The sequence below is a fragment of the Neovison vison genome, chromosome 6 (assembly GCF_020171115.1).
Source record: "Neovison vison isolate M4711 chromosome 6, ASM_NN_V1, whole genome shotgun sequence".
In the NCBI taxonomy this organism is placed as follows: Eukaryota; Metazoa; Chordata; class Mammalia; order Carnivora; family Mustelidae; genus Neogale; species Neogale vison.
The window spans coordinates 125,664,989-125,692,210 of record NC_058096.1 but is presented as its reverse complement, the minus strand read 5'-3'; the positions used below and the strand labels follow the sequence as shown (position 1 = coordinate 125,692,210).

The 27,222-nt window shown below is 49.6% G+C and overlaps 1 protein-coding gene across 4 annotated transcripts in view; it reads left to right on the top strand.

Annotated features, from left to right (window-relative positions):
* The first annotated feature begins 2,073 nt into the window (after positions 1-2,073).
* ESYT3 (extended synaptotagmin 3) overlaps positions 2,074-27,222 on the top strand; it is a 75,529-nt gene continuing 50,380 nt past the window's right edge. For all 4 annotated transcript variants that reach the window (XM_044252265.1, XM_044252266.1, XM_044252264.1 and 1 more), the window contains exons 1-4: positions 2,074-2,609; positions 21,709-21,750; positions 23,555-23,689; positions 26,563-26,639. In XM_044252265.1, the coding sequence (XP_044108200.1) occupies positions 2,274-2,609; positions 21,709-21,750; positions 23,555-23,689; positions 26,563-26,639 (590 nt within the window). In that variant the 5' untranslated portion in view covers positions 2,074-2,273. The remainder of the gene's footprint in view (positions 2,610-21,708; positions 21,751-23,554; positions 23,690-26,562; positions 26,640-27,222) is intronic.

Sequence of the window (27,222 nt, the reverse complement as noted above, 5' to 3'; positions counted from 1 at the left end):
CTTGCTGGACATCTCTGTGGGTGTCCATCAGCTCACAAACCAGCAACCTTCCATTATCTGAAGTCCTCCAAACACCTTACCTTCCACACCCCCTCTGCAAGGACACTAACCCACAAAAAGGATGTGGTGTGGACTTGTTGTGTGTGAAGAAGGGGGATGATGGATACAGTTGGGTCCTCTCTGGGCATTTGGAATTGGGACAGGATAAGGGTCAAACAGTCTCTGGAAAGTTCTGTGACCCCGGAAGCTGTGGGAAAGATGCTGTGTTCTCCACTTCAGCCAGAGACAAAGGAGGCGGGTCAGTAGGAAGAGCAGCAGGGATTCAGAGCTGAGTCAGTCAACAGTCAGCTTCCTGGTGCACCCACCCTGACAGCCAGCAGGATTCCTGCCGCAGGTTCCAGGGCACTTGCCAACATCCCTATCATACATTCTGAGTTCTTTAGCATGAGCTGATTTGGGTCAACCAAGAAGAGAAGAGTTTGAGTAAAAGAATTCTGTGGTTTAAAAAAAATCCTCAAGGCATCGTGGATGCCTTGGATAATTTTATTTAACATTGAGTTAAATAAAATTTATTTTTACTTTAAGATTCTATTTATTTATTTGAGAGAGCATGAGAGAGAGGACATGAGCAGGGAGAAGGAACAGAGGGGGAGCCCAACACTGGACTTGATCCCAGAACCCTGGGATCATGACCTGAGCCGAAGGCAGACACTTAACTGACAAAGCCACCCAGGCATCTATGAGTTAATTAAAATTTAACAGCTTTCTATCTGAAGGACTTCTCAGAGCCTTTAATAGGATTGTGTATATCCAAAAAGGAATTCTCAAAAAAAAAAAAAAACCCAAAACCCAACACAACAAAACAAAACAAACCCTCACATGAGATGCATTTCCTACATTGATTTCCCAAGCTGCACTGGGAAATAGCTTAGCAGTGTTAAGCTGGAAGGGTTTCAATTTCCATTTTGACTGAGTCCTGTAAGGTTGGGAATGATAGAGGAGAGCCCACCTGTTCCAACCACCTGGAACAAGCCTGTTATTGAAAACACTCATTGCAGCGAGTAATTTTATCCAGTAGGTAAAAAGGATAAGGCCAGAGTGAGAGAGGAATACCTGAAGGGACAGAGAGAAAGAGAATCAAGTGATCTTCTGGTTTTTGTCCATTGGGTCCAGGCTTTCAATGAAATTACTGAAAGCTTAGAATCATTTCAGTACATTTGTCAACTCCAAAATCACATTTCAGTTATGGATGTGCTCACTCATGCGACCCGCCTAAAATGTATGCCCCTCCACAAGACGGTTTACTGTCTGAACGTGGAGACTGAGACTCCCCTGCTCAGATAATTCAGAAAAGGATTAGGTAGAAACTATTGGCTTCACAACTGACCCCCAAGCTCCCCAGGGCTTGCCCTTCATCTCTCTTGTACCCACCTGTCACCTGCTGGGTCGGGCACCCCAGAGACTAGCAGGTTGGCCTGGCCACCCGGAAACGCCAGGTCTGATGATTCAGGGAATTAAGATCCAAACTGACACCCGACAGAGAATGGAGAATGCGGGACAGAGGTTGTTGTGGCGGACAAAAGGGACCCTGGGTCTGGCTAGGTTTTGCTGGGGGCCAGGTCTAAGCTTTATGAGATGCCAGAGGAGGGCAGCGATGCCGGGCTCTAGGGGCCAGTTGGAGGCCTCAGTCAGGCCCACGCTTGGGTGGGGAGGCCCGGCGAGCCGGTCCGTGGAGGGCCTCGAACACCCAGCCAACAGCCCATACTAGACTGCCTCTGGTAGACTGGGTGTAGGAAACAGGTTTTCTGTGATGTTTATCCATGACAAGCCATCTGTCCACACACCTCGATGAGTCATACACCGCCTGCGGCGGCACCTAGTCCAACTAAGGCTCTACCGGGGCGCTGCAACCGGACTCTCTGAGAATGAGCGCGACGTCGCGGGTCTAAAGGCGCTCCTCAGAACCCCACAGCCGCCTCGCCCACGGCCTGACCCCGCCCCCTTCCCCGGGCCCGCCCCTAGGGGGCGGAGACGTCGGAGCTGTGAGCAGAGCCGAGAGAAGAGCGCAGCGGCGCACGGCGTCGGCACGCCCGGCCCTCCAGCGCGAGGAGCTCTGAGAGCTGAGCGCGAAGACTGCGCCGGCGAGTTCCGCAGGGCTAGTGTAGCACGGTGCCCGGATTCTCGCGTTTGGCCGAGCGATGTGCCCGGGTGTCAGGGCGCGGGAACCTGGGCTCAGGTGAAGCTCTGGGAAAGGACAGCGAGGCGGCGACGAGATGCAAGCAGAGGAGCCCTGCGCCCCCGGCGCTCCTGGTGACCGCGGTACCCAGAGAGACCAGCGCGCACCCAGCCCAGATCCGCGCCTGTCTAGCCAGCTGCTACCGGAGCTGTACACCTTTGCGGCGCGAGTGCTTTTCTACCTGGCTCCCGTCTACCTAGCCGGCTACGTGGGGCTCAGCATAACCTGGCTGCTGCTCGGCGCTCTGCTGTGGATGTGGTGGCGCAGGAACCGCCGCGGGAAGCTTGGGCGTCTGGCGGCCGCCTTCGAATTCCTGGACAACGAACGCCAGTTCATTAGCCGCGAGCTGAGGGACCAGCACCTGCCGGCCTGGGTGAGCTGTGGGGAGCCGGGCGGAGGTCGGAGGTGGGGCGGCTGCTCTTAGAGGTTTGGAAAGAACCTGCGCTCGGTTGGGGAGCTGGGGGCTGCAGCTGCGCGATCCGCACACCTGTTGCCTCACCAAGCCCGGAGCACAGAGCCCCTCGCCACGGCCGTCCCTCAGTCTCCTCTCCACCGCCGTTCCCAGAATGGCGGGTTGGGGGGAGATTGTCGTCGGGGGTGGGGAACCTAGGTTTCACTGAAGGGCCCAGAGCCTGGGAGAAAAGTCACGGGCGGGCCACACCCAGGGGGAAAAAAAAAATGGGCGTCTGGGACTTCGCAAAGTTACTCGGGGCGGGGGAGCAGAAGGCGTTTCTTCCACCCGCATGTTGATTCAAACACACACACACACACACACACACACACAAAACGCTGGGTGCAAAACTGATCCGCAAATGCAGCAATGACAAAACTGCAGACTAGCTGCCTCAACAGAGGTCCCAACAGACAGAGGAGGCTGGCCTAGAGATGGGATTGAAGGGATGGGGTGGGAGGCTGGATCACCAGCTTCTCTCCCTTCCTCTACATGGTAGGGACGCTCAGACGTGCCCAGACACATTCAACATTCACGTTCCACACTACAGACCCATCTCCTAGTGTGGAATGGCCTGGACTAGGGTTTCTCAAATGCTTCCAGTTCTGAGAAGCACCTGGCCTGCTTAACAAAAACAAGTTCTGAGCCCCACCTCACAACTCCCAGGTGGAACTGAGGCACATGGCTGAATTTGGGAAACACTGGCAACAGGGGCTTTGGGACCAAGCTTTGGTCTGTGGCAAACTGCACTTCTGGGTGCTTCTCTGATGCTACCAGATACTCTCAGGCCCACAGGGGGAGATGACCAGAAGTCACCAGACCCCACATTTCCTCTGGCCTGATGACTTTATTCTAAAATTCAGCCCCACCGTGAGAGTAGCCAACAAAATGAGGTATGCCGAGAACATATTCGAAAGGCCTGTTTATCTTTAAAACGAGAGAAATTAAGCCTTACTATATTAGTTTGCTATGGTCGCTATAGCAAAGTAGCACAGACACACAACAAAAAATCATCTAGATCGAGGCATCAGCACTCTGCTTCTTCTGAGGCTTCTCTTTGCTTTGTAGGTAGCTATCTCCCTGTGTCTTCATAGGGTCTTCCTTCTGTACATATCCGTGCCCAAATGTCCCCCTCTTACAAGGTCACCAGTCAGATTGGGTTAGGGCCCATCCTAATAATCTCATTTTAAATTAATCACCTATTTAAAGACACTGTGTCTAAAAAGAGTCACATTCTGGGGTACTGGCAGTTAGGATTTCAACATAAGAATTTGGGGAATATGGCTCACTGCAAAACACTGATATTTAATACACGGACTGAGTACAGTTTTATAAATTGGTTTACATATACCGAGGACGAGGGGGCCCAAACCTTTTATAAGGGTGACAATAAAAAAGCACAATGACAACTTTCGTAGGGGAGCAGCCATGGGAATGGTATTTGGGGCCTGTCTCTTGATTATGCTGATTATTCTTTGGGGGGTTGTAATCCTGAAAGAACTGGATCCAGAGAGCAGGCCGGGACCTATCCACGTGCCTTGCTCATTGTTGAGGGAGTTTTGGATGCCTGTCATATCTCTGTTTGGACCCCATGGTGGCTTCAGTCCATGAGGGTGGGTGAGAGGCCTCACCTAGTGACAGGCCTCCCTTTCTGCCCTTCCTTGGATTAGGGAACACCTCCAGACACTTGGTTGTGTACAAAAGGCAATGTTTCTGAAATTGAGGCAAGAGTCACATCCTGTAGGGGCATTGATGTGCCCCCCCCCAACATGCCCCCATGCACATAAACACCAAACGCAACATGAAACTAGCCAACGGAGAGCTCAGCCTGATGTGTAAGGCAACACAAGAAGCTACCTAACCTCATAAACTATACCCCAGGCCTGACCCAGCTGGGCATAGGGACACACAGAGGAAGATAATGGCGTCTCTCCTTCCAAGAGGGCAGTCTGGAGCAGGAAGTAGATGCAATATAGATAATTGCCATGGAGGTCTCAGAGAAGCCAGAGGTATCCTGAATAGGGTCCAGCCAAGGGTTGAAAGCATGGAGTGAAGGACATCCCACTTGATTTCCATAGCAGATTGTCCCCAGACCATAGCCTCCCTCTTCTTTGGCAGAGTCCTGGGAAGGGCCTGACCTCAGTTTATGTTCTCTGGACTCTCCTGGCTGGTGGGCTGGGCCTGGATTGCCTTTTGGATTGAGGCAGTGGTGCTATGAAGGGGATTCCAAGCTGGGGGAAGCTTTCGAGCACAGCACAGAAGCACACCGTGGCCAGTGTATGAGAGCGTACTGTGTGGTTTGGTTTGGTTTGGTTTGGCTGAAGTGTGTATTAGGGGCCCCACTGAGGTGGGCTTGATAGAGGTTGGAGCAGCCATGAAAGTCACAAGGAGCCTGTGGAAGGCTTTGGAAAGGCCTGATTCTGAAGGTCACAAGGAGCCTGTGGAAGGCTTTGGAAAGGCCCTGTAAAAAGCAGCACGAAGGGAGGAATAAACCTAGAGAAGAGAGACCAGATGAGAAAGCCTTGGCTCTGGGTATGGCGGAGGCAGTGTGCTCCTTGCCCATGATTTTAGAGCATGGGAGTCCTTATTCTATACATGGGCCTTTCAGTGTGCCATTTCCCTGTTTGGAGAACTGATTGCCTTGCACGGAAGCAGGGTCGATGACTTACCACCTCCTTTGGTCTCAAGAAATATTTTTACAAAACAACAGATGACAAGCCCATAGTTGGCAGGGAAGGGCAGGGGTTGATGAGGAGTGAAGGGTCTTGGCTACAGCACTCAGGCACAGCCCTGTGAGTCGTCCCCTGCATGGCATTTCCCAGTGAAGGGATGTGGGGAATCCAGTCCACCTGCTGCTTGGAAAGGGCATCTAGTTCTACTTTGCACCAAGACCCCGTGAGGGGTTGGAGGCCCGGGCCAGGCTGAGCTGGAACAAGACTCTCCTGCCAGGCTCTGGTGGCCATGACTAGTTCTCAGTGAAGTCAAGGCTCCTCCTCAACACATTGCTCCAAGCTGTTGTCCCCAGGTGATCTTAGTGAGTCCTTTCCCTCCCTGAGCCTCAGTGTCCCCACCTGTGAAAGGGGTTGTTTCTCGGGTCAAACATCACACTGCCCTGCCCCTCCTCTGGTTCCCTTCCATGGAAGAGCTAGCTGGAAGGAAGGATTCCTTCGCCTTCAAAGGGGCCACAGGTAAAGAAGCTGTGGATTCTTTTGTGGAGTGCACATGGCTGGTCCCTTGGAGGGAGCTGCCCTCCACTGCTGGCGCTCTGAACGGAGGAGCAGCTGCCGCTCACTGTTCATGTGTGAGTGTTCTATGTGTCTCTGTGTGTGAATGGTCTGGGATAGATTTTTTTGTAGAGATCTGGCACAGTGTTTAGGTCTGTTTTTGGGGGAATGAAGAGCCTCTTGAGTGAGCCAACCCTGCTAGGGCTGGGGACTAGGGACAGCACAGAGTGGAAAGTGAAGTCCTTGCTGCTGCAGAGCTGGAGAAGGCCCAACTCGGCCATCCCGTCTTACCACAGGCCCTGGGAAGTCGGTTCTGCAGGTGACTGTGGCCTGGCCCGAGAGGCTGTCTGTGGAGAGGAGGCACGGGTGTGTGCTCGGTGGGGGGCCGGGGAAGGGGATTCTCAGTCTCCCAGGCCTCCTATGGGACCTTTCCCTGGTCTGACACTCATTAGTGAGTGTGTCTCACCAGCAAACACGTCTGTTTGTGATCCCTGCTCCAGCCGGGCTTGCTCTCTCCTGCCAGCTGATAGCAATCAGTTAGTTGGCAGTTTTGCTGGGGACAATTAACTCTGTGTATCTGCTGAGATGGGGGTGGGGCTGATGTGATGTGGTGGCAGGTACAGACTCAGAGTCCGATGCTCATTCACGGGTGGGGGTGGGTGGGAGGCTTGAGAAGTCCCCCTGTGTTCTTGGGGTCCCTGATTCCCCTCTGAAAATGGCAAGGCTTTAGGAGATGCTGGGCAGAGTCTTCTGTGGTTGGAGTCTGCCATCACGACTAAAAAGCCCAATTGGCTTTTCTGTCCTGCCGCCGGCCCCCAGGACACTGTTCGGCAGCATTTCTTGCCTACCCATCATCTAAACTGGTTCACACAAAGCAGGGTACACTCGAAGGCTCCCAGCAAGTGTACCTGGGATGGTCTCTTCCAGGCTTCTGCCAGCATTCAGGCCGAGGACTAGAGCTGAGTGCGTTGCTTCCCTGGGGCTGAGCATGACATTCCTTCCGAGGGTGGGGCAGCCCTCTGTCCTGGCCCCATCTCTCACGATCCCTCCTGTACTGACACTCTGGTTAATTAGAGGAAATAAATGCAGTGGCAGCTCTGAGCAGGGCGGGCCACTCAGATTACCTCAGTTCTCGGAGCCCATGCTTGGGGACCTGGTCTTAAACATCCGCTTGGAGCCAGGGGACTTCTTACTTGTGAGGTCCCTGCAGCCCTGCGAGGTCCTGAGTATGGCTGGGAGTCAGTCTTGTCCTTGGGAAGGAAGAGGCACGGCACATTTTAGTCATGCCCCTTGGGTCTCTGCCCCACGTCTCTGTGATGCTTCATGGACTTCTCACGTCTTGGGCCAGGGTTGGGCAAGAAGAGGGGCAGAATGTGGGCATCCACCCCTCCAGGCCCAACACAGGGATGTTAAGCATCCACGTATTCATTCCTATATGCAGTCCCCAAACATCTCTTGAGGACTTACAGTGTGTCAGGCCCACGATGATATGCGTGACACATGGCCCCCACCTGCAAGGAATCCCTGGACTGGGTGGGGATTCAGACTTGCTAGAACCGCCTTTCCTGATTTAGTGTGATCGGTCCTCAGAGGTGGCAGGGCAAGGCTCTGAGAAAGCCTCCAGGCAGGTTTGGTCACTTGAGCTCATAAGCTCCTTCTGAGGTGAGCAGATTCTGGGACAGCAATTTGTGATACCCAAACTCACATGGGACGTCCCATTGCTTTAGGTGTAAGAGGCTGAATTTTTTTGTAACAGAAGTGTCCACACCAACCTTTTCTCCGACCAAGTATCTGAGGACCTTGGTAATGGGGGAGATCATGATGTAGATAAGGCTCAGGGCCAAGGCAGGGGACAGCCATTGTCCTGCTCTTCTGTTGTGGCCCCCTGTCTGGTGGGCAGAAAGTGTGAAGAGCTGGTCACCAGCTTCCTTCGGCCTCCTAGCCTGGTCTTGACAGCAGGTTGAGCTGGTACTTCAGTGGGAATGGCCCCAGTCACTCTGAGGGCACTTCTGGCAGCTGTGTGCTGTCCCCTAGAGGCCACAACGCAGCTACACAAATGAGCAGGGGACTGGGACCTAGGCTTCCCTGCCCCCTTCTTGACCCTCCCATCCCTCCATTCAGAGTTTCTCCCCCAGGAGAGTTCCAGGGGTTTTTAATTGAGGGAAACCTGGAGTTTACAGCCCGGACATGTTCACACGTGCTTGAGGAAAGTGCTTTCTCTCTTCCTCCTTCTTTACCACAAATAGAGAAGAGTGAAAATGTTTTCTGTCCCAGTGGGAACTAGTAAAAGGGAAAGCCCCATTCTTTTTCCCCTGCCCTTCAAGCCAAGGGAACGAGAGTTCACCCCCTCAGACCACACGGGGAGTCGGGGCTGGAGCTGGGGTGGCCGCTCCTGCCCTAGAAGCCCCATCCCAGTGTACCAGGAGTCTCCCAGACACTCAGAGTAGAGGGCCAGGGACTTTTCAGGGACACAGGGTGTCTCAACCCCAGAGTCACCTACTCCATTCTTTTGCCTGGGTTGTGTTTAGTTTTTTAGTTTACATTGGTTGTAAATTGGTAAAAAATCTGGTTTTTCTGGTTATAAAAGTGAAAGTAGTCCCATTGTAGAACATTTGGAAATGGCCTAAGAGAATTAGGACAAGTGTTTATAGTCCCTCCACCCAGAAACACACCGTTCTATTTGCGTGTATTTCTTTTGTATGGAAGGTGAATAAAACAGTTCTTTAAAAAACTTGTGCCTTTTTTCTTTTTCCTGTATTTTTATGTTTGTAATATTATATTACCAACATTCTCCCAAAAAACCTGTTTAAGGATTATGCTATCCTTCACATGAATGTACCCTGCGCTGCTGAACCATTTCACTGGCATTGATGATCTGTTATTTCCCAGCGTGTCCTCCTCTTGTGGCTACCCGAGGCAGGCAGCTTCTCCTAGATATGTCTGGAGTTTCTCCCCCTGATCCGCCAGCCTGGCTCCCTTGACTTTTCCTTCAAGTCCAAGCTCAGGCCCCCCCACTCTCAGATCCTACTCCTCGGGGCCCCCACAGCATCCGGAGCCTGTCACCCCATGTCCTTTCTGCACTTGCACCTGATTTTTGTGTCTGACTTTTCCTCCAGACTGAATGCTCTTCTAGGGCAAAGGTGTGTTTCCTGCTCACGTCTGTTTCCTCAGTTCCTTGCTTGGTGTCCAGTACACAGTAGGCGCTCAGGAGAAGTCTGTCCCTCGGGCCCTACAAGGTAGGAATCTTAGTCCATGTTTCCCAAGTTCCTTACCATGGATTCCTACATGTTAAACTCACGTCAGTGATTAGGAACACCTGGGATCCCGGGTGGCTCAGTCGGTTAAGCATCTGCCTTTGGCTCAGGTCATGATCTCGGGGTCCAGGGAACCTGCTTCTCCCTCTTCCTCTCCCCCTCTCCATGCTCATGCTTGTGCTCTCTCTTTCTCCCAAATAAATAAATAAAATCTTTTTTAAAAAATGCTTAGGAACACCTTAAAGATTCTCATTCCCTCGTCACTGTGGCCTCATCAGCATCAGGGATTATACTTCTTGGTATTCTAAGGCATACATCATTTTATTATACTTTGCAGATAATTGCATTTTTTTTAACAAATTGAAGGTTTGTGGCAACCCCGCATCGAGCAAGTCTATCAACACATTTTTCCAACAGCATTTGCTCACTTTATGTCCCTGTGTCACATGTTGGTAATCCTTGCAGTATTTCAGACTTTTTCATCATCATTATATTTGGTGATCTGTGATTAGTGAGTATGACTCCCTGAAAGCTCAGGGGATGGATAGCATTTATAGCAATAAAGTATTTTTTAAATTAAGGTATGTACATTTTTTAACATAATACTATTGTACACTTAATAGACTACAGTATAGTGTAAACATAGCTTTTATATGGGAAACTGAAAAATTCATTTGACTTATTTTATTGTAATAGTCACTTCATCCCAATGATCTAGAACCAAACCTGCAGTATCTCTGAGGAATGCCTATACTAGTTGATAAGCAAAAAGATACATTTTTTTTCATTCATTTATTATTTTTTTTATAATTTTTTTATTTTTTATAAACAAATATTTTTATCCCCAGGGGTACAGGTCTGTGAATCGCCAGGTTTACACACTTCACAGCACTCACCAAAGCACATACCCTCCCCAGTGTCCATAACCCTACCCCCCTTCTTGCAACCCCACTCCCCCCAGCAACCCTCAGTTTGTTTTGTGAGATTAAGAGTCACTTATGGTTTGTCTCCCTCCCAATCCCATCTTGTTTCATTTATTCTTCTCCTACCCACTTAAGCCCCCATGTTGCATCACCACTTCCTCATATCAGGGAGATCATATGATAGTTGTCTTTCTCCGATTGACTTATTTCGCTGAGCATGATACGCTCTGGTTTCATCCATGTTGTCGCAAATGGCAAGATTTCATTTCTTTTGATGGCTGCATAGTATTCCATTGTGTAATATACCACATCTTCTTTATCCATTCATCTGTTGATGGACATCTAGGTTCTTTCCATAGTTTGGCTATTGTGGACATTGCTGCTATAAACATTCGGGTGCATGTGTCCCTTTGGATCACTACGTTTGTATCTTTAGGGTAAATACCCAGTAGTGCAATTGCTGGGTCATAGGGCAGTTCTATTTTCAACATTTTGAGGAACCTCCATGCTGTTTTCCAGAGTGGTTGCACCAGCTTGCATTCCCACCAACAGTGTAGGAGGGTTCCCCTTTCTCCGCATCCTCGCCAGCATCTGTCATTTCCTGACTTGTTGATTTTAGCCATTCTGACTGGTATGAGGTGATATCTCATTGTGGTTTTGATTTGTATTTTCCTGATGCCAAGTGATATGGAGCACTTTTTCATGTGTCTGTTGGCCATCTGGATGTCTTAAGATACATTTTTTGGGGGGGCATTACTAAACCCAACTGTCTGACGGAACTCTCTGGTCACTCACAATTACTCTCAGGTCTCCTTGAAGAAAACGCCTCTGTGGATGGCTAAGGACAGCCCCTCTGTGCAGCAAGCCCTCCTTCTTCAGCAAAGAGAACAGGCTCTTGTCTCCAAGATTCTTGTCCCCAGTGGCTGCCTTTGCAGTCTTACCCACGCGGTGTCCTCCTCCTGGGTCCAGGTGACTCAGGCCGGTCTACGGGCCAGGTGTGTTGTTAAAGAGCCTGTGGATTTTAGAACAGCATTAGGCAGTATTTCAAGTTGGCAAAAATTTTTCCTTTAAAGCACTTTTAGGGATGCCTGGGTGGCGCAGTTGGTTGGACGACTGCCTTCAGCTCAGGGCGTGATCCTGGAGTCCCGGGATCGAGTCCCACATCAGGCTCCCAGCTCCATGGGGAGTCTGCTTCGCTCTCTGACCTTCTCCTCACTCATGCTCTCTCTCACTGTCTCTCTCTCAAATAAATAAAATAAAATCTTAAAAAAAAAAAATAAATAAATAAATAAAGCACTTTTAGCCAGGAGATTTAAAGTAGAACAGTGGACATATTTATTTATTTATTTATTTTTTAAAGATTTTATTTATTTATTTGACAGAGATCACAAGTAGGCAGAGAGGCAGACAGAGAGAGAGAGGAGGAAGCAGGCTCCCCGCTGAGCAGAGAGCCCCATGTGGGACTCGATCCCAGGACCCTGAGATCATGACCTGAGCCGAAGGCAGCGGCTTAACCCACTGAGCCACCCAGGCGCCCCTGGTGGACATATTTAGAAGCCATTTGTTGTTTTGGTTTTTTTAAAGAATTTATTTATTTATTTGACAGAGATCACAAGCAGGCAGAGAGGCAGGCAGAGAGAGAGATGGAGAAGCAGGCTCCCTGCTGAGCAGAGATCTTGATGTGGGACTCGATTCCAGGACCCTGGGATCATGACCTGAGCCGAAGGCAGAGGCTTTAACCCACTGAGCCACCCAGGTGCCCTAGAAGCCATTTTTATGGTTAAATGTTTATCCCTCAAGAACAGAGGGAAAATGGGTCAAAGGTTGTGCTTCACCAGGAAATAAGGGACCATTTTCCAGCAGAGGCGGAACCACCAAATAGGAACAATGGGGCGGGAGCCTGTCTGGGAAGACCAGAGCCACAGGGCCTCCCTAAGTCAGACTTCCCTGGGGAATACTTGTTGTGAGGGGGCTCCTCTCCTCTCTGAGTGTGGGAGGGAGTTGGCCGCATCAGTTTGAGTCTGCGGGCGTGTGAGCGTAACAATATGCCCACTGGTGCAGAGAACTGTGAGGCTTTTGTCCAAGCAAAGAGGTTGTGTTTTTGTGTGTACGTGTGATTCTGTGGCTGTGACTGCATCATTCTGAGGGCGCGTGTCTCAGGTTTTTGAGGTACAAGAAGACCCACAGGCCTTCTCTGTACCTCTCTACATCTGCGGGTCGGTCCAAGGTTGCTCGCATGGGAGGAGTTACCATACCTGTGACAGGGAGGGAGCCAGGTTGGCCTGGTGACAGGCAGGCCCTTTAAGTGCAGCTGTCCCACACCCCCTGCCTCCTGAGAGGGTCTCGTGACCCAAAGCTGCCACCTGGGCCTCCCAGCCGGGCTGTAAGTCCTGCCTGGGCTTCTGCTCTCATGGCTGCAGGCATCCCTCTGGCTCATTGCCTCACTGCAGTGGGATCATTTTTCCTAAAGGGTTTAAGAGATAAAGCACACGACCACCTGGAGGTGAAGCATTGATGTGCAGGGCCCTTGTCTTGGCCTCTGCGAGCCTGGAATTCTGTTTTGGACTTGACTTTGCTTTAGTCTATCTCTCTGTTCTGAGCTCTCGTTACCTCCATTGCCTAAAAACTGCTGTCATCAAAACATGAACCATGCTGCCTGGGAGGCTTTGGCCTATGCACACTAACAGCAGATGTGAGTCAGCATTAGGGAGACCTCAGGGGCTGGGGGAGGCCCCCCACCTTTCTAAGGTTCTCTGAGAGGCACTGGAGGGGGAAGGGCAGGCAGCCAGGGTCCTGGTGACTTGACCACAGGCCAGAGCAACTTTGAGATTTTCCAGGCCTGCTTTGGGGAAGTGCTCACACCTGTAGTACATCAGTCAGGGTAGTGTTCATGGTCTGGGGTATGAACGGTGCTAGAGTTCTGAGTGTGTCTCCATTGTGGGGGATTCGCATTCATCATCTCCTGGTTGTAGACCTGGGGAGCAGAGGCATGGCAGCCTCACTTCCCTCAATCAGGAGAAACCTGAGGCTGCAGAGAAGGGGTCAGGACCAGACCCTGGTCCTCAGGGACCCCCCGGCAATACTTCTTACTCCTGGGGTCTGGCTAGAGAAAGCAGCTGGGGAATGGGAGTGGCTCACACTTTAGGGGCGGGGGCAGCACCCAAAAAAGCCAGGCAGACTAATGGTATTTTTTATCTGCTAGCTCTTGCCTCCCCTTGTTCATTGTGGCACAAAAGATACTCCCTTTGTAAAAGAATCAAGGTCCATAAACTGCTGGTAAGAATTTGATGACAAAGCAGTATTCTCCCAAGAATGACAGCTGGAGACACAGACTGTGACTTTGGAGCCCTAGTCAGGAGCCCCAGAGAGTGGAGGAGCCACTTTCTTCCAGGGCCTGAGCAGGTCCTCCAGCAAGCCCTGAGCACTCACTGTCCCACACTCTCCACCACCTTGATCAGAACAACCAGGGAGCTGGTTAAAGATAAAGTTTCCGGGGCACCTGGGTGGCTCAGTGGGTTAAGCCGCTGCCTTCGGCTCAGGTCATGATCTCAGGGTCCTGGGATCGAGTCCCGCATCGGGCTCTCTGCTCAGCGGGGAGCCTGCTTCCCTCTCTCTCTCTCTGCCTGCCTCTCTGCCTACTTGTGATCTCTCTCTGTCAAATAAATAATAAAATCTTTAAAAAAAAAAAAAAAAGATAAAGTTTCCGGGCCCCTGCCCAAAGGCTTCAGGTTCCTGGATCAGAATCTCTGAGCACCCTCACCAAGAATCCATGTTTTAAGGGGCTCTCCAGGTGGAGGTCTTGTACCCACAAAAGATTGAAACCCCCTGCCTGAGTCTGGCCCTTTGCAATGCCAGGATCTGTGGGTGTCTCCCAGCCAGCTGGTCTCAGGGATCCCCAGCCTTGTGAGGTATTGGAACAAAAGTTCAGTGATTTCAGGACTCAGCCTGAGGGCAGGCCTCCAGTCTTTTTCTGCCTTCCCTTCCTTTGTTTAGGGGGGAAAAACACGCAGAGAGGCTCTGAACGGGTCCCTCTGCCATGCCTCACTGTGGAGCCCTCCCAACATTGGGCAGTTTCATGCAGGTGCCTCCTGGGCATTGGACCCAGGCTGTCTGCAGCATACCCCTCAGCCAATCAGCAGAGGCTAAGAAAACTATCCTCAACTGCCTTCCTTCTCTGGCCTCAGGTACCTTCACTGTGTTCTCTCATTTTCTCTTCTCCCTTCTGTGTGGCTTCCCAAGGCGCTGAGCCACAGGCATCTGGAGATCCCATAGACAATTTACCGGACTTTGGATCAGACAGAGCTGGACACATAGCCCAGGAGACATTGTTCTTGTCATGTACCCGAGGACAGAGGTAGCTGAGTGTCTGCATCTCGGGCAACTGACAACTGCCAACAACGGTCACCACTTCTGGAGCATTTGTACTGAGCCAGGGAGGGTTCCGAGCACCACACATGCATTGTCTTATTTACTCATCTCAGGGACTCTGTGAAACTGGCAGCATTGTACCCATCTTGTGGATGAGAAAACTGAGGCTGTCAGAAGTGAAATTTTAAATGCACAAGGAATAAATACTTCTACACTAAGATGTGGACCTCACATGCTGACACTTCAGGTGCAGCAGGCGCGGAGAGAAAATTTGTAGGCTGGGCTCAAATTGTATGCAGGTGAAATGTGAGTTCCGGTCACCTGGGTGATCTGGGCGGGTACCAACTGGTCTCTGAGCCTCTCCTCATCTATAAAATGGGGATGATTGTGCCTTTGCTGTGCACCTTATGGAGTATTAGGAAGGTGAAATGAAAGTATCTGTAGAATGTCCTTTGTAAACTATAAAGCATGGTGTACCAGTGAAGACTCAGGTACCATGAGGGCAATCCTCTGCTAAATTAGACTTTCTGTAAAAGAGGAAAACATAGTCGTCCATAAGGTTTTCTTAAGAGGAGTGAGAGCAGCCAGGTGCCGAAGTACAGAATTGGTGGGGAGATGGACCTGGGTCTGTGTCTCAGCTCTGGACTCCATAGCTGGTGACTATGAGCAACCCTTCTGAGCCTTACTTTCCTCATCAGTACAATGGGGCTGATAAGGAATTAAGGTGAGTTTTAAGTGACATGAGATAACATGAACCAAAAAAGTTTGAAAATAAGGTGGAAAAAGATACAACTGGGCAAATCTGAAACAAAAGTAAGGGAGAATGGCAATTTTCATATTAGACAAAATAGAATGTAACTTGGATACATCCTAAAGACCAGGATGTTATAGCATATAGCATGAAAAAGGTAACACAGCAATCATGGACATGTATGTGCTGCATAAAATAAACCTGAAATGTAAACCAACAGCCCAAGAGAACTGCACAGAGAAGTAGATAAATCTATAGCTTGGCTTGGCAATTCTAACACATTCCTCTCTAAAAATGATATATCAAGTAGACAAAGAGGAAACAAGGATAAAGAATATTGGGAGGGAATGATTTTTTTTTTTTTTACAAAGGACATGGTTAATAACTTGATCATATATAGAGTAGCCACAGGAATTAATCATTACTAGTCCACAAAGGAATTATCACTATATTCCAGTGGATTGCTATCCTACAGACTGTGAAGACCATAAAGAAAAGGAATCAGAAAACAATAAATAGCCTTAGAAATCTCATATGTCTACATATTTAAAAATATCATTATTTAAAAAGCATTGTTTGCAAGGTAGTCGTAATAGAAATTATGAAAAGACAGGAAGCTGAATAATGATAAAATACAATGGCAAAAATCATAGGGGAATTTATAAGTTTGAATTTGAATAAACCCAAAACTGAAATAAATTCTTCAACTCTAAGAACATAAAAGAGCAACAGATTTAGATCAAAGGAATAGAGAAAGAATTAATACATATAATTGTGAAAATGAACAAAAATTTTGATTATAAATGTAAAGGGGAAAGAATGACAACTGAAGTTCTATGAAAAGATTAGTGCAATGGGCAAAATCTTAGTCGAGCTTGATCTATTAATAGAAAAAGATGAAAATAAAATCTGGAATGAAAATGCAGAAGTAACTACAGATAAAGCAGATTAAAAATAATAAAATATAAACAAATATATATCAATACATTTGAAAACCTAGTTGAACTAGATACATTTCTAGAAATGCCCAGATTACCACAATAAGAGATAAGGAGACCTTGAATACACCATTAACCACTGAAGAGAGAAAATGTAATTTCCCACTCCAAGAGCCTCAGGCTATGATGGCTTTATAGGTAAGAAACACTAAACTTCACTGATTGGGTAATTCCTATTATCTACAGGTTGTTTCAGAAAACAGGATATGGAAAAGCTTTATCACTAGTGTTATAATTTATTGTAAAATCTTTATACCAAAACTAGATATGGATTGTACAAAAACAAAAATTGTAGATATCACTTTGAATCGTGAGTGTATAAAACCTAAATGTGATATCAGGCTAACTAAATGTACTGCTTCAAATGGGGCTTATCCCAAGAACTAGAGATGGTTTTGTTTTATTAAGAAATCACTTAAGTTGGCCATCTTAATGGGCGAAAGGGAAAAATAACACAATTATCCCAATAGATTTGAGAAAGCGTTGAATGTAGTTCAATACCCATTTCTTTTCTTTTTTTGTAAACAATTTATTTATTTGACAGAGAGTGAGAGGAGAGAGAGCACAAGCAGGGGGAGCAGCAGAGGGAGAGGGGGAAGGCTTCCTGCTCAGCAGGGAGCCCGATGCAGGACTCGATCCCAGGACCTTGAGATCATGACCTGAGCTGAAGGCAGAGGTTTAACCCACTGAGCCACCCTGGTGTCCCTCAATACCCATTTCTAACGAAAGCTCTTGGAAATTTAGCTATCGAAAAGAACATCCTCAATCTGATAGCTTTCCTCTAAAAATCTACAGCAAAAAGCATGCTTCATGGAAAAACTTCTGTTTGATGTCAGGAACAAGATAGAGCTGCTTGCTGTCACCACCACTGTCTGGTGTGGTACCAGAGCGCTTGGCCAATGAAGACAAACTTAAGAAAAATAAGAAGGAAAAAAAAAAAGAAAAAAAGAAAAATAAGAAGGATAAAGATAAGAAAATAAAAAGGTTATTGGAGATTATATATAAATAACGTATGAGAATTAATGGACAATTAGAACCAACAACAAATTTCAACAAAGTTGCACAGAAAACGAAATACCATTTTTAATAACCATAAAACCTCCTAAGTAATCTAACAAAAAAACGGGATTTTTATAAAGAAAGACTTATGATCTTATATATGAATACAACCAGATGTAAGTTAATAAGGGGAAATATTCTGTTTGTGGATGCAAAACTTAATATCATAAAGCTATCTGTTCTCCCACAAATATATAAAATCCCAGGAGGATTATTGGAGGGAAGATGGACAAGATTCTAAAATTCATTTTGGAAGCATAAATACTATTAACTGAGTTGGTTTGAAAAAGAAAAACAAACAGAGAGGATCCCCCCTACCCTGGGTCATGCTACAGTGATTAGTATGGTGTGGTGCTGGCAGGAAACAGGCACTCAGACCATGGAGTTCCTTGCCAAGTTCAGAAACACACCAGAGTACACACGAGAAGCTGACATATGAGAAAAGTCGCTTCACAAATCAGGAGGCAAGATGGAATTTTTTTTTTTTGGATATGTGTTATTAAAAAATTGTCTTAGAGTTTGGAGAGAAATGAAATTCTATACCTATCTTACCTGCTATAAAACTTTCAGACAGACTGAAGACCTAAGTACAGAGCTAAAATATAAAGTCAGCAGATTAAAAACATGATATAACTTTGAGAATCTGAAGTAGGGAAAGAGTGTTTTAAAAGGCCAATTATAATGGAAAAAAAGACTCCTTGGTCTCCAGGGAGAATTGGGGCTGAGTAGTTGTTCAGTAAGTGTCTGCCTCTCTGATGTCATTCCCTGGCCCAGGACTTACTCTGCAGCAGTCACAGAGAAGGTGGCCTGGCTCAGGATTTGGCTCACTGGGGAGTCCTGACAGGTGCTGAGATTCAGGCAGAGAGGAGCCAGCCGGGTGCCTGAGGCAGAAGAGGCTGACTTGATGATCCCTTATTTTCTTGGCCTGAATTGCTCTCATCAGGGCATTCAGACTTGTTCTCTAGAGGAGTGTCTTAGCAAGGAGCCTCAAACACTAGTATGGCTGGCCAAGAGAACATGAAAACAATGCGGCCCCGGGCACTCCGCTGCTGCCCACACAGTCAGTGTGAGTGTGGGCCACTCTAATGCAAGGGCTGGGCTGGTCATTGATATTTCACAACCAACTCTGCTGGATCTCCAGAGTCATGCCAGGAGCTGGTTAAAAATAAATTGCAAGGCCCCACCTGGAAACACTCTGATTCAGTAGGTGTGAAAGGCAGCTCAGGAATCTGAGTCTGGGAGTCTGACTGGCTCCCAAATGTGGCCAGGATAGGACCTGCCAGGCTGGATCACTTTTCCAGGGTGCAGGAGATTAGAACTAGCTCCCAGTGGTGCAGTACCTCCCTCTGGGTCCTCCCCTGGAGAGGTGTGATAGGAGGTGGAGGGGATATACATATCAGTTGTGCCCAGGGGCAGGATGGGAGTACAGTGGTCAGGATGGAAAGAGGAGAGGGAGGGGTCCAGCCAGCTGGCTTGGGCAGAAGAGGCATAAGGGTGCCAGGGAAAGCCCACCTTTCTCCTCTGTGAGGGTCCCACTCCCTGCACCTTGGTATGATCCTATACTGGAATGGTCTGTTAATTGTCTGCTTCCTTTACTAGCCTGGGAGCTGTTGGAAGGCAAGAAGTTTGCATTCATTTATGCGTTCATTCATTCCACAAATATTTATTAAGATAGTCATATGCTGGGGTCAGGCACTAATAGGTCAGCCCACTAGAGCTTACAGGCTAGTAAGGAGGCGGGCAGTAAGACCCAGCAGCTCTAAAGAGGTCTATTAAAAGCCACAATGGAGAACTGGCAGATACCTAGTAGGGACACCTATCTCTGACTTGAGAGATCAGGAAAGGCTTCCTGGAAGAAATGAAGTTGAAGATGGTGATGAATGGAGCAATGAAAGAGATGGGGATGTCAGTTTCAGCCCCACATGGAGTTGTTATGTCAGTGCTGGGAGGAGTGATACAGAGCAATGAAAGGCCTCAGCTCCCTTTGCCTCTTAGGGGCTTGGAACCTAACCCAGGGCAGCAGCGGCAGGGAGTGTCTGGTGAATAGGCTGCTGCTCCCCAGTGAGCTGGATGGGCCAGCCCTAGTTCCTGCCCACTTCCCCCAGATCCTTTTCCCCTCTTTCCCTTCTATTCCTATGGACTGGGCCAGCTCCCCCTCTGGGAACCAGGCAGGGATTTTCCTTTAGCACCTGGGAATATTAGATGTTTCTTCAAGTTAATATGTATCATTGTCCAGAACTGGAGAAACTGAGGCTGGAAGAAGGGCTTGATGTTCTGGGAGTCCCAGAAGCACTGGGCTTCTCTGACTTCTCAAGGCTGTTAAAAACTGCTCCTAAGGGGCGCCTGGGTGGCTCAGTGGGTTAAAGACTCTGCCTTCAGCTTGGGTCATGATCCCAGGGTCCTGGGATTGAGCCCCACATCTGGCTCTTTGCTCAGCAGGGAGCCTGCTTCCTCCTCCCTCTCTCTCTCTCTCTCTCTCTCTCTCTCTGCCTGCCTGCCTCTCTGCCTACTTGTGATCTCTGTCAAATAAATAAAGAAAATCTTTAAAAAAAAAAAAAAAAAACTGCTCCTAAGAGGCATCTGGGTAGCTCAGTCAGTTAAGTCACCCACCCTTGATATCGGCTCAGGTCATGATCTCAGGGTCGTGACATCTAGCTCTGCACTAGGTTCCACACTCAGCAGGGAGTCTGCTTAGGATTCTCTTCCTCCCTCTCTCCCTCAGCACCTTCTCCCCACTCCAAATCTTTTTTTAAAAAGTCAAATTCCTAAAGGAATTAAATTACTCTATACTCCTGGGCATAGTGTTCTATGCCAGAGTCTATGTTTGGGCCTTCAGGGCACCCCCAGAGCTACCCCAAGGCCTGGTGTGCACTAGGTAGGTGTGTGAACTGTATGGACATGTTTCCTTTCCTGACCTTGGGAGGTCCTCTGCCCACCATGAATGTGATCCTGAGTTGGCCTGTGCTCTGAGGACTTGGCAACAGAAATGGCCATTGCTGCCATTTTACTGATCACGTTTTGTGTCAGGCACCAGTGGTCTTGCCCATTTGTCCTTGAAAACCTTGGGGTTGGGCTGGGGGGTCTATGAGAAGCTCAGCAGATACTGGTGGAGATTGAGCCTCTGGCAGGGAAGGGATTCAGAACTGTCAGAATCAGGTCGTGCAAAGGTTAGCTGATAGGATCGTCACCCACTCACCCCCTCAACCCTCCGCCCAGCCCCATGCAGCCCGCCCCCCTGCTAGGCAACCCAGGGATGTGGCTGGGGGCTGTGACTTGAAGGAAGCTCCCTGTGTGAGAACAGGATCTGGCCTGCTGGGTAGGGGTGCTCCCCATTCCCCTGTTGCCTAGGCAAACAGCATGATCCCCTTTCCAAGCCTTTCAGATTGGCAATTGTTATCTTAGGAATCACCACCATCCTACCTGCTGCTAACTGAAAAAAAGCAGACAAGCAAACACTGACCTCAATTTCTGTGAAAACTACATATGCTTATTTCTACAAGAGGCTGGAAGGAGACACCTGTTAATGGTGGTTGTCACTCAGCACTCTCCGATAAAAATGTCTTTGGGGTCTTTGAGGTGGCTCAGTGGGTTAAATCCTCTGCCTTTGGCTGGGGTCACGATCCCGGAATCCTGGGATTGAGCCCCGCTTCGGGCTCTCTGCTCGGCGGGACCAACTCTGCCTGCCTCTCTGCCTACTTATGATCTCTGTCAAATAAATAAGTGAAATCTTTAAAAAAAAAAAAAAAAGAAAAAGAAAAAAGTCTTTCCTTCTGCTCACCTACAGTTTCTAATTTTTCTCCAGAGGCCACGATTACTTGTGTCATTAAAAGACTAAGGACGGGGGACGCCTGGGTGGCTCAGTTGGTTGGACGACTGCCTTCGGCTCAGGGCGTGATCCTGGAGTCCCGGGATCGAGTCCCGCATCGGGCTCCCAGTTCCATGGGGAGTCTGCTTCGCTCTCTGACCTTCTCCTCGCTCGTGCTCTCTCTCACTGTCTCTCTCTCTCAAATAAATAAATAAAATCTTTAAAAAAAAAAAAAAAAAAGACTAAGGACGGAATTGGCGAGGAGCTGAGCCGGGTGGGGGTTCCACATTTCCCCCCCAGAAGGCGGGGCTTATTTGCATAAGCAAACAGGGGGTTCCCGCCCGCCCTTCCAGCCTCCTGGCTGCTGGGCGCAGTCTGCCCGGAACCGCCTACTTGCGAGCCTTGGGGCACCGTTGGTGCGGTCTGGCCGCTTGTCGCCTGCCCCATCGGACAGTGTGCCCCTGGGCAGAGCTGGCGAGTCTCCTGGTCGGTGCCTGGCGAGTGCTGAGTGGGGGCGGGGAGGCAGAGCAGAGGCAAACGTGGGGTGGGAGCGGGAACCGCTGGCTTCGAGGCAGGGTCTGGGGGAAAGGAGGAGGCACAGGCTGAGTCTGACTTACCCTCACGCCTTCTGTTCCCTAGATCCACTTCCCGGATGTGGAGCGGGTCGAGTGGGCCAACAAGGTAAGGCTGAGGTGGGCCTGGCGGGGCCGGCCTCCTTGGCCTGGTCCCCTTGGTGCCCCTAGGCTCAGTGTCCCCACCCTGGATGGGAGCTGTGCCACAAAGGCCTGTTGGCAGTAACCCTCAGCGTTCTTCTCCTTGTCAGTGACTCTCTTTAAAAAACAAACACCTTTCTTTAGCGTGAAATTAATGCACAGGCAGAGCAGAAATGTTAGAAAACACCAGGAAGTACAGAGAAAAATGCAGCCCGGCAGGAGGCCAGGATCAGGGCCTCCCAGGAGAGGAGGGCGGTATCTCACCCCAGCTGCCCTTCGCCTGTGGCCAGCCGGGATCTGCCTCCAATGACTCGGCATCCTCCTACAGGGTGCCTGGCCTTTCAGAGCCCATCTCTCATCTGTGTGTGGGGATAATTATGGTCCCTGCCTTGGGAGGTTGTGAGGATCCCTCAGGTAATGAAAGCGCCACAGGGCCCAAAGGTCAGGAACACCGTCGTCATCAGTATGACCACTGTTGTTGGATCCTGCTGGTCACACCCTTGGGCCCTGCTGCGGGAAGCCCTGGGAGGGCCCGGCTCTGAGACTCCTGGTCTGGCCTTTTCTTACAGATGAGGAAACAGAGTCTCCCCTGCCTGATGAGTCCAAAACTGTCTCCTAGATGTGGAGACTCCAGTACCTTCCCACCCCCTCAGGTATCCTGATTCAGGACTTTTTCTATAGAGGCTTTGCCTCTGTTCTGGTTGGAAAAGTCCATAGCAGGAATGACTTGAGTTTAGGTATAAAAAAGGACTTTCTAATGGTTTTTGAGCCAAGGCTGATAGTCTCGTGTTACCAGATATGTCATTGCCACGTGGGTCAGAAACTGCTCCCAGCTGGCAGACAGAAGTTGGAGGAAGTACGCTGCTCCTTTCCCCTGGTCACCTGGTTTCTGTGGACTAATGCAGGGCCCAGGGCCCCTGGGACAGACCTTGTTCTTCGGGCCTGCATGTCTACCAGTTCACGGGTGCACTTGTATGCTGTGTCGTTTCTTGCATTGACACTGAGTCGCACACAAGATGCTGGGGACTTGTGCTGGTTAGATCAGCTTCCTGCCCTCTGCTCAGGGCACGGATGGGGATACAGTTGTGTAGACGGACCCTACACGGGGGTACCACTTGTGTCCCAAAGAGCTTTGTGCTCAAGATGCACTCGGCAGACCACAAAGCAGGGAGTCAGGAAGATGGGACCAGCCCTAAGGGGGCTCTTAATAGAATGGAAGTGGTAAAGCCCTGAAACATCACTGCCTCAGGCTCCTCTCATGATGGGTCTGGGGAATGCAAGGTGCATCTTGTGAACTATGACCCAGGTCCAGGAGAAGGAAAGGGAGAAGACTTTGCCCCAGACAGAACTGCTGCTGCTGCTCCCTTCGTACCCCTCACTGGCACCCCCCCTCCCCACGTCTCTTCCCCACACCCCCATGGCACCTGCTACTTGTTGATTACACCACAGTGTTGCCTTTGAGAGCTTCTGTTTTAGCACAGAACAAGAAGTTTCATAATACTATGTTTAGTGACTGTTTCACGGTGCTCTGCAAAAGAGCACCAAATCTTGGGTTCCCACTGCCTGGGCAGGTGTGAGAAGCACTGTTGGAGTTATGCGATGTCTGATGGACAGATAGACGGATAGGTGGGTCAGTGGGTGGGCAGGCAGGCCTGTGGGTGCTGCAGCGTAAGGGCTACGGGACCCCCACACCTGGGTCAGGTTGTCCTGGGCAGGCCTGGGTCTTGGTGGGGGAAACAGACCTGACCCCCAAGAGCCTCCTCTTGGCACAGATCATCTCTCAGACCTGGCCCTACCTGAGCATGATCATGGAAAACAAGTTCCGGGAGAAACTTGAGCCCAAGATCCGGGAGAAGAGCATCCACTTAAGAACCTTCACTTTCACCAAGCTCTACTTCGGACAAAAGGTGGGTGATGTCTCAGGAGGGGGAGCCTGGATCTGCCATGCAGTCTTTTCCCTGTCCCAAACCCTGCCTGCCTGAAAATACCCCAGGGGACCTCCCCATGTGCACTTTTCAGCCTCTCGGTCTAAGTATAGATCCCATACCCCCAAGTCCCAGCACTGCCATCCTTGCAGGTACAAAGGAAGCCTGGGTTAGAACAAAAAGGAAAGGTGGGAAACGAGTCCACTTTTCTTTAGCCAAATTTGGAAAACATGCTGTGCAGTAGAAGCCAGCCAGATAAGAAGGTGTCCAAGTACGGCTTGCTGGGGCATCAGCGAGGAAGAACAGATTTCCACAGGGGGAGACAGTGCCCCAAGGTAGGGGAGAGTTCTTTACCAGGTCAGTTCTGTTAGTTAGCATCACAAGCCCGGCACTAGTTCTATGAAGCTAATGGGCAACCCAGGATAAAAGAAGTTTGCGTTTGACATACCCAACATCATGTCTCTCCCTATTGTTGACAGCTTCCTACTCCACCCTTTTGCCCCACTTCTGCTGCCCCATTGGTGTGTCTTATTTTTGTCATTTGGCTCAGTCAGTAGAGCATGTGCCTCTTGATCTCGGGGTTGTGAATTTTAGCTCCACATTGGGCATTGGGTTTACCTAAGAAGAGCTGCCTCCCACAGGCAGAGAACTGCCTGATGTCCACCCCTTGGTAAACCAGACGCATTGGCATCTGGCCTGCTGGGGGACAGGCAGGTGTCAGGGCGCAGGCCAGCCTGCCCCACTGGCTGCCTGAGTGGGGAGTGCAGCAGGCATGCCTGACCCCTGGAGATTCTAATCTGTGCCTCTCAGATTTGGCCAGGACTGGTCTGTCTCGGCATCTATGAGTTCCTTTATTCATTCTCCGCTTCATTCATGTCCACTTACGGAGCATGGCTATGTGCAAGGACCCGTAGGCAGAAATGGGTGTGACTTACGCCCCTGCCTTTGGGAAGGTCAGTGTCCTGCTATAGAGACAGACACCCAAACTGGTGGGCCACTCCATGGCAGTGTACTCACCATGCTGGAGGAATGCATGAACTCGGGAGTGGAGGGGTGCAGGGGTTGTGGTCATCTGGGAGGACTGCTGGGAGGGGGTGCTGTCTGACCCGCATTTGGACTCAGCAGGCTTGGAGCTAAGCAGTGGGTGGACTGCTGTAGAGCAGAGCCAGATGCCTGTGGGAGGTGGTGCTGCTGGGAAGCCATCCCTCACCACAGCAGAAGCAGGCCCCACAGTGGCCCCAGGCTTCAGGTGGTCCCTTACAGCGCCCCAGCCTCCTCCCCAGGCTGCCGCTGGCTTTTCTGGGTCTTTACCATCTAGGCCTTGGTAGGCCTTGGAGGCCAGGGTATAACCAGGTGCCATGCAGCCTGAAGTTCCTGTGATTGGGGGACCCTCTGAAAGAAAAAGAACATAAAATTTAAAATGTAAAACCAGGACAAAAGTGAATATTAAATAAATATGAGAAAGAATGGGAAAATAAACCACAGAAAATTAAACACTTAAAAAGCTGACATACCACACATATCACAAGTTCGGGAAAAACTACGTGATGATTTTAATTAACTGCTCAAGTTGTCCCTGTAATACTTTTTTCCCCTCAATCTGTGGCCTCTGTACTTTTTGATAAGCTTTTCATGTGACAATGCATTTGTAAATGTCATTTTTTTTTAAGACTTTATTTGTTTACTTGAGAGAGAGAAAGAGCGTGAGCGGGAGAGAGCTCATGCACACAGAAGGAAAGGGAAAGGGAGAGGGAGAAGCAGGCTCCCTGCTGAGCGGGGAGCCTAATGTGAGGCTTGATTCCAGGACCCTGGGATCATGACCTGAGGCCAAAGGCAGACACTTAACTGACTGAGCCACCCAGGTGCCCTGTAAATGTCACTTTCTAAGGAGAGAATAGAAAGATAATGGAATCTTCTCTAGTATGATTGATTGAATTTTTTTTCTCCAACATTTCATTGTGAAAAATCTCAAACCTGCAGAAGATGTGCCAGTATTATGCCGTGGACTGTTTGGATTGTATAGCCACTAACCTTTTGCTATATTTGCTTTAGCACATATCCACACATCTATTTTTCCTCCTCATCTTTTTTTTTAATGTATTTTAAACTAGATTGCAAACATTAGTGGCCTCCACCCCTAATTACTTCAGCATGCATGTAACTCAAATTCAAATGATACTTCTCTTTTATTCTTGGTAAATACTAACCAGAGCCCATTCCAGTGCCCACTAGCCTCCTGATGGGAGGCAAAGAGAGAAGTGAGGTGGGGGAGATCACCTAGGAGCTCAGCGCTTGGCCCTGGTGTGGGATACTTTAATTTCTAGGGTCAGCTCTCCTGAGCTAGGGACCCTGCCTTCTTCTCTTGCCCTTGGAGGGCCAACTCCTACTCATAGGCCAGAACTATTTAAGTGCCACCTCTTCCAAAAATCTTCTCTAACCCTGGCCTGCCCCAAGGAAGGTGTTCCTGAAGTCCCCAGACCCCCAAGTGACAGCAGAGACTGTGCCTCCTCATGCCCTCCCCCACCATTGTCTCCTCTGCTGGGCTTCCAACCCATGAGGGGAAGCTTAGCCTGTCTTGCTCTTTACCTTGTCCTCGGTCCAGTGCCTGGCACAGAGCGGGTACTCTGTACATATCTGTGGTAGGAGAGAGAAAGAAGGAAGGGTACACATTCTAGGGAGGAAGGTATCATAGGTCTGAGGACAGATGGGCCACAGTGTGAATTTCTCTTTTTGTGTCCCATCCCAGAATTGTGGTGGTCATGTTGTTGTGACCAAAGCCCAGTGCCGGGCAGGGGCCAGCAGCCATCCCTTGCTGTGAGATCCCTGCTCACCCATCCCTCTGGCATCTCTTCCAGTGCCCCCGGGTCAACGGCGTCAAGGCACACACTAACCAGTGCAACAGGAGACGGGTAGTCCTGGACCTGCAGATATGGTGAGCCATCTTGCCCATGTGGGCCAGGTGCAGGGTACGGGGTACGCCTACGCCGTGTGAGAACAACCAGCTTGAAGATGGAGTAATGTACTTTATGTTCTGATTTGGGGTGGGAAAGCGTCTCACAGCGCGCATGTGCGCGCATGCACGCGCATGCGCGCACACACACAACACACACACACACACATACACCCCACCCTGGGCAAGAGCACAGGGTCCCTGCTTGGGACAGTAAAGAGTATCAGGAGAATGGACATTCCCAGGGAAGCCACTGCTGGTTGACCCCTCAGCCCAGGCCCAGATTCTCCCATAAGAAATGGCACCAGGCAGGCTCTTGGATTCCAAGGCCCAGGCAGCAGAGCTTTCTTGGAGGTCACAGCTAGTTACCGGGATGCTCAGACCAGCTGCCTTAAAGAGGATGTGGAAAGAGGGAGCAAGTACAACAACATGATGTGGGGACTTGTGGTAAGGCCCAGGGAACTCTGAGCACAGGCTATAAGATCCGTGGGAGAATTGGACTCTGATGTGTCAGGAAAACAAGGATGCAAAGACACATCTATGTGTCTAGTTCAGTAGGTTGGGC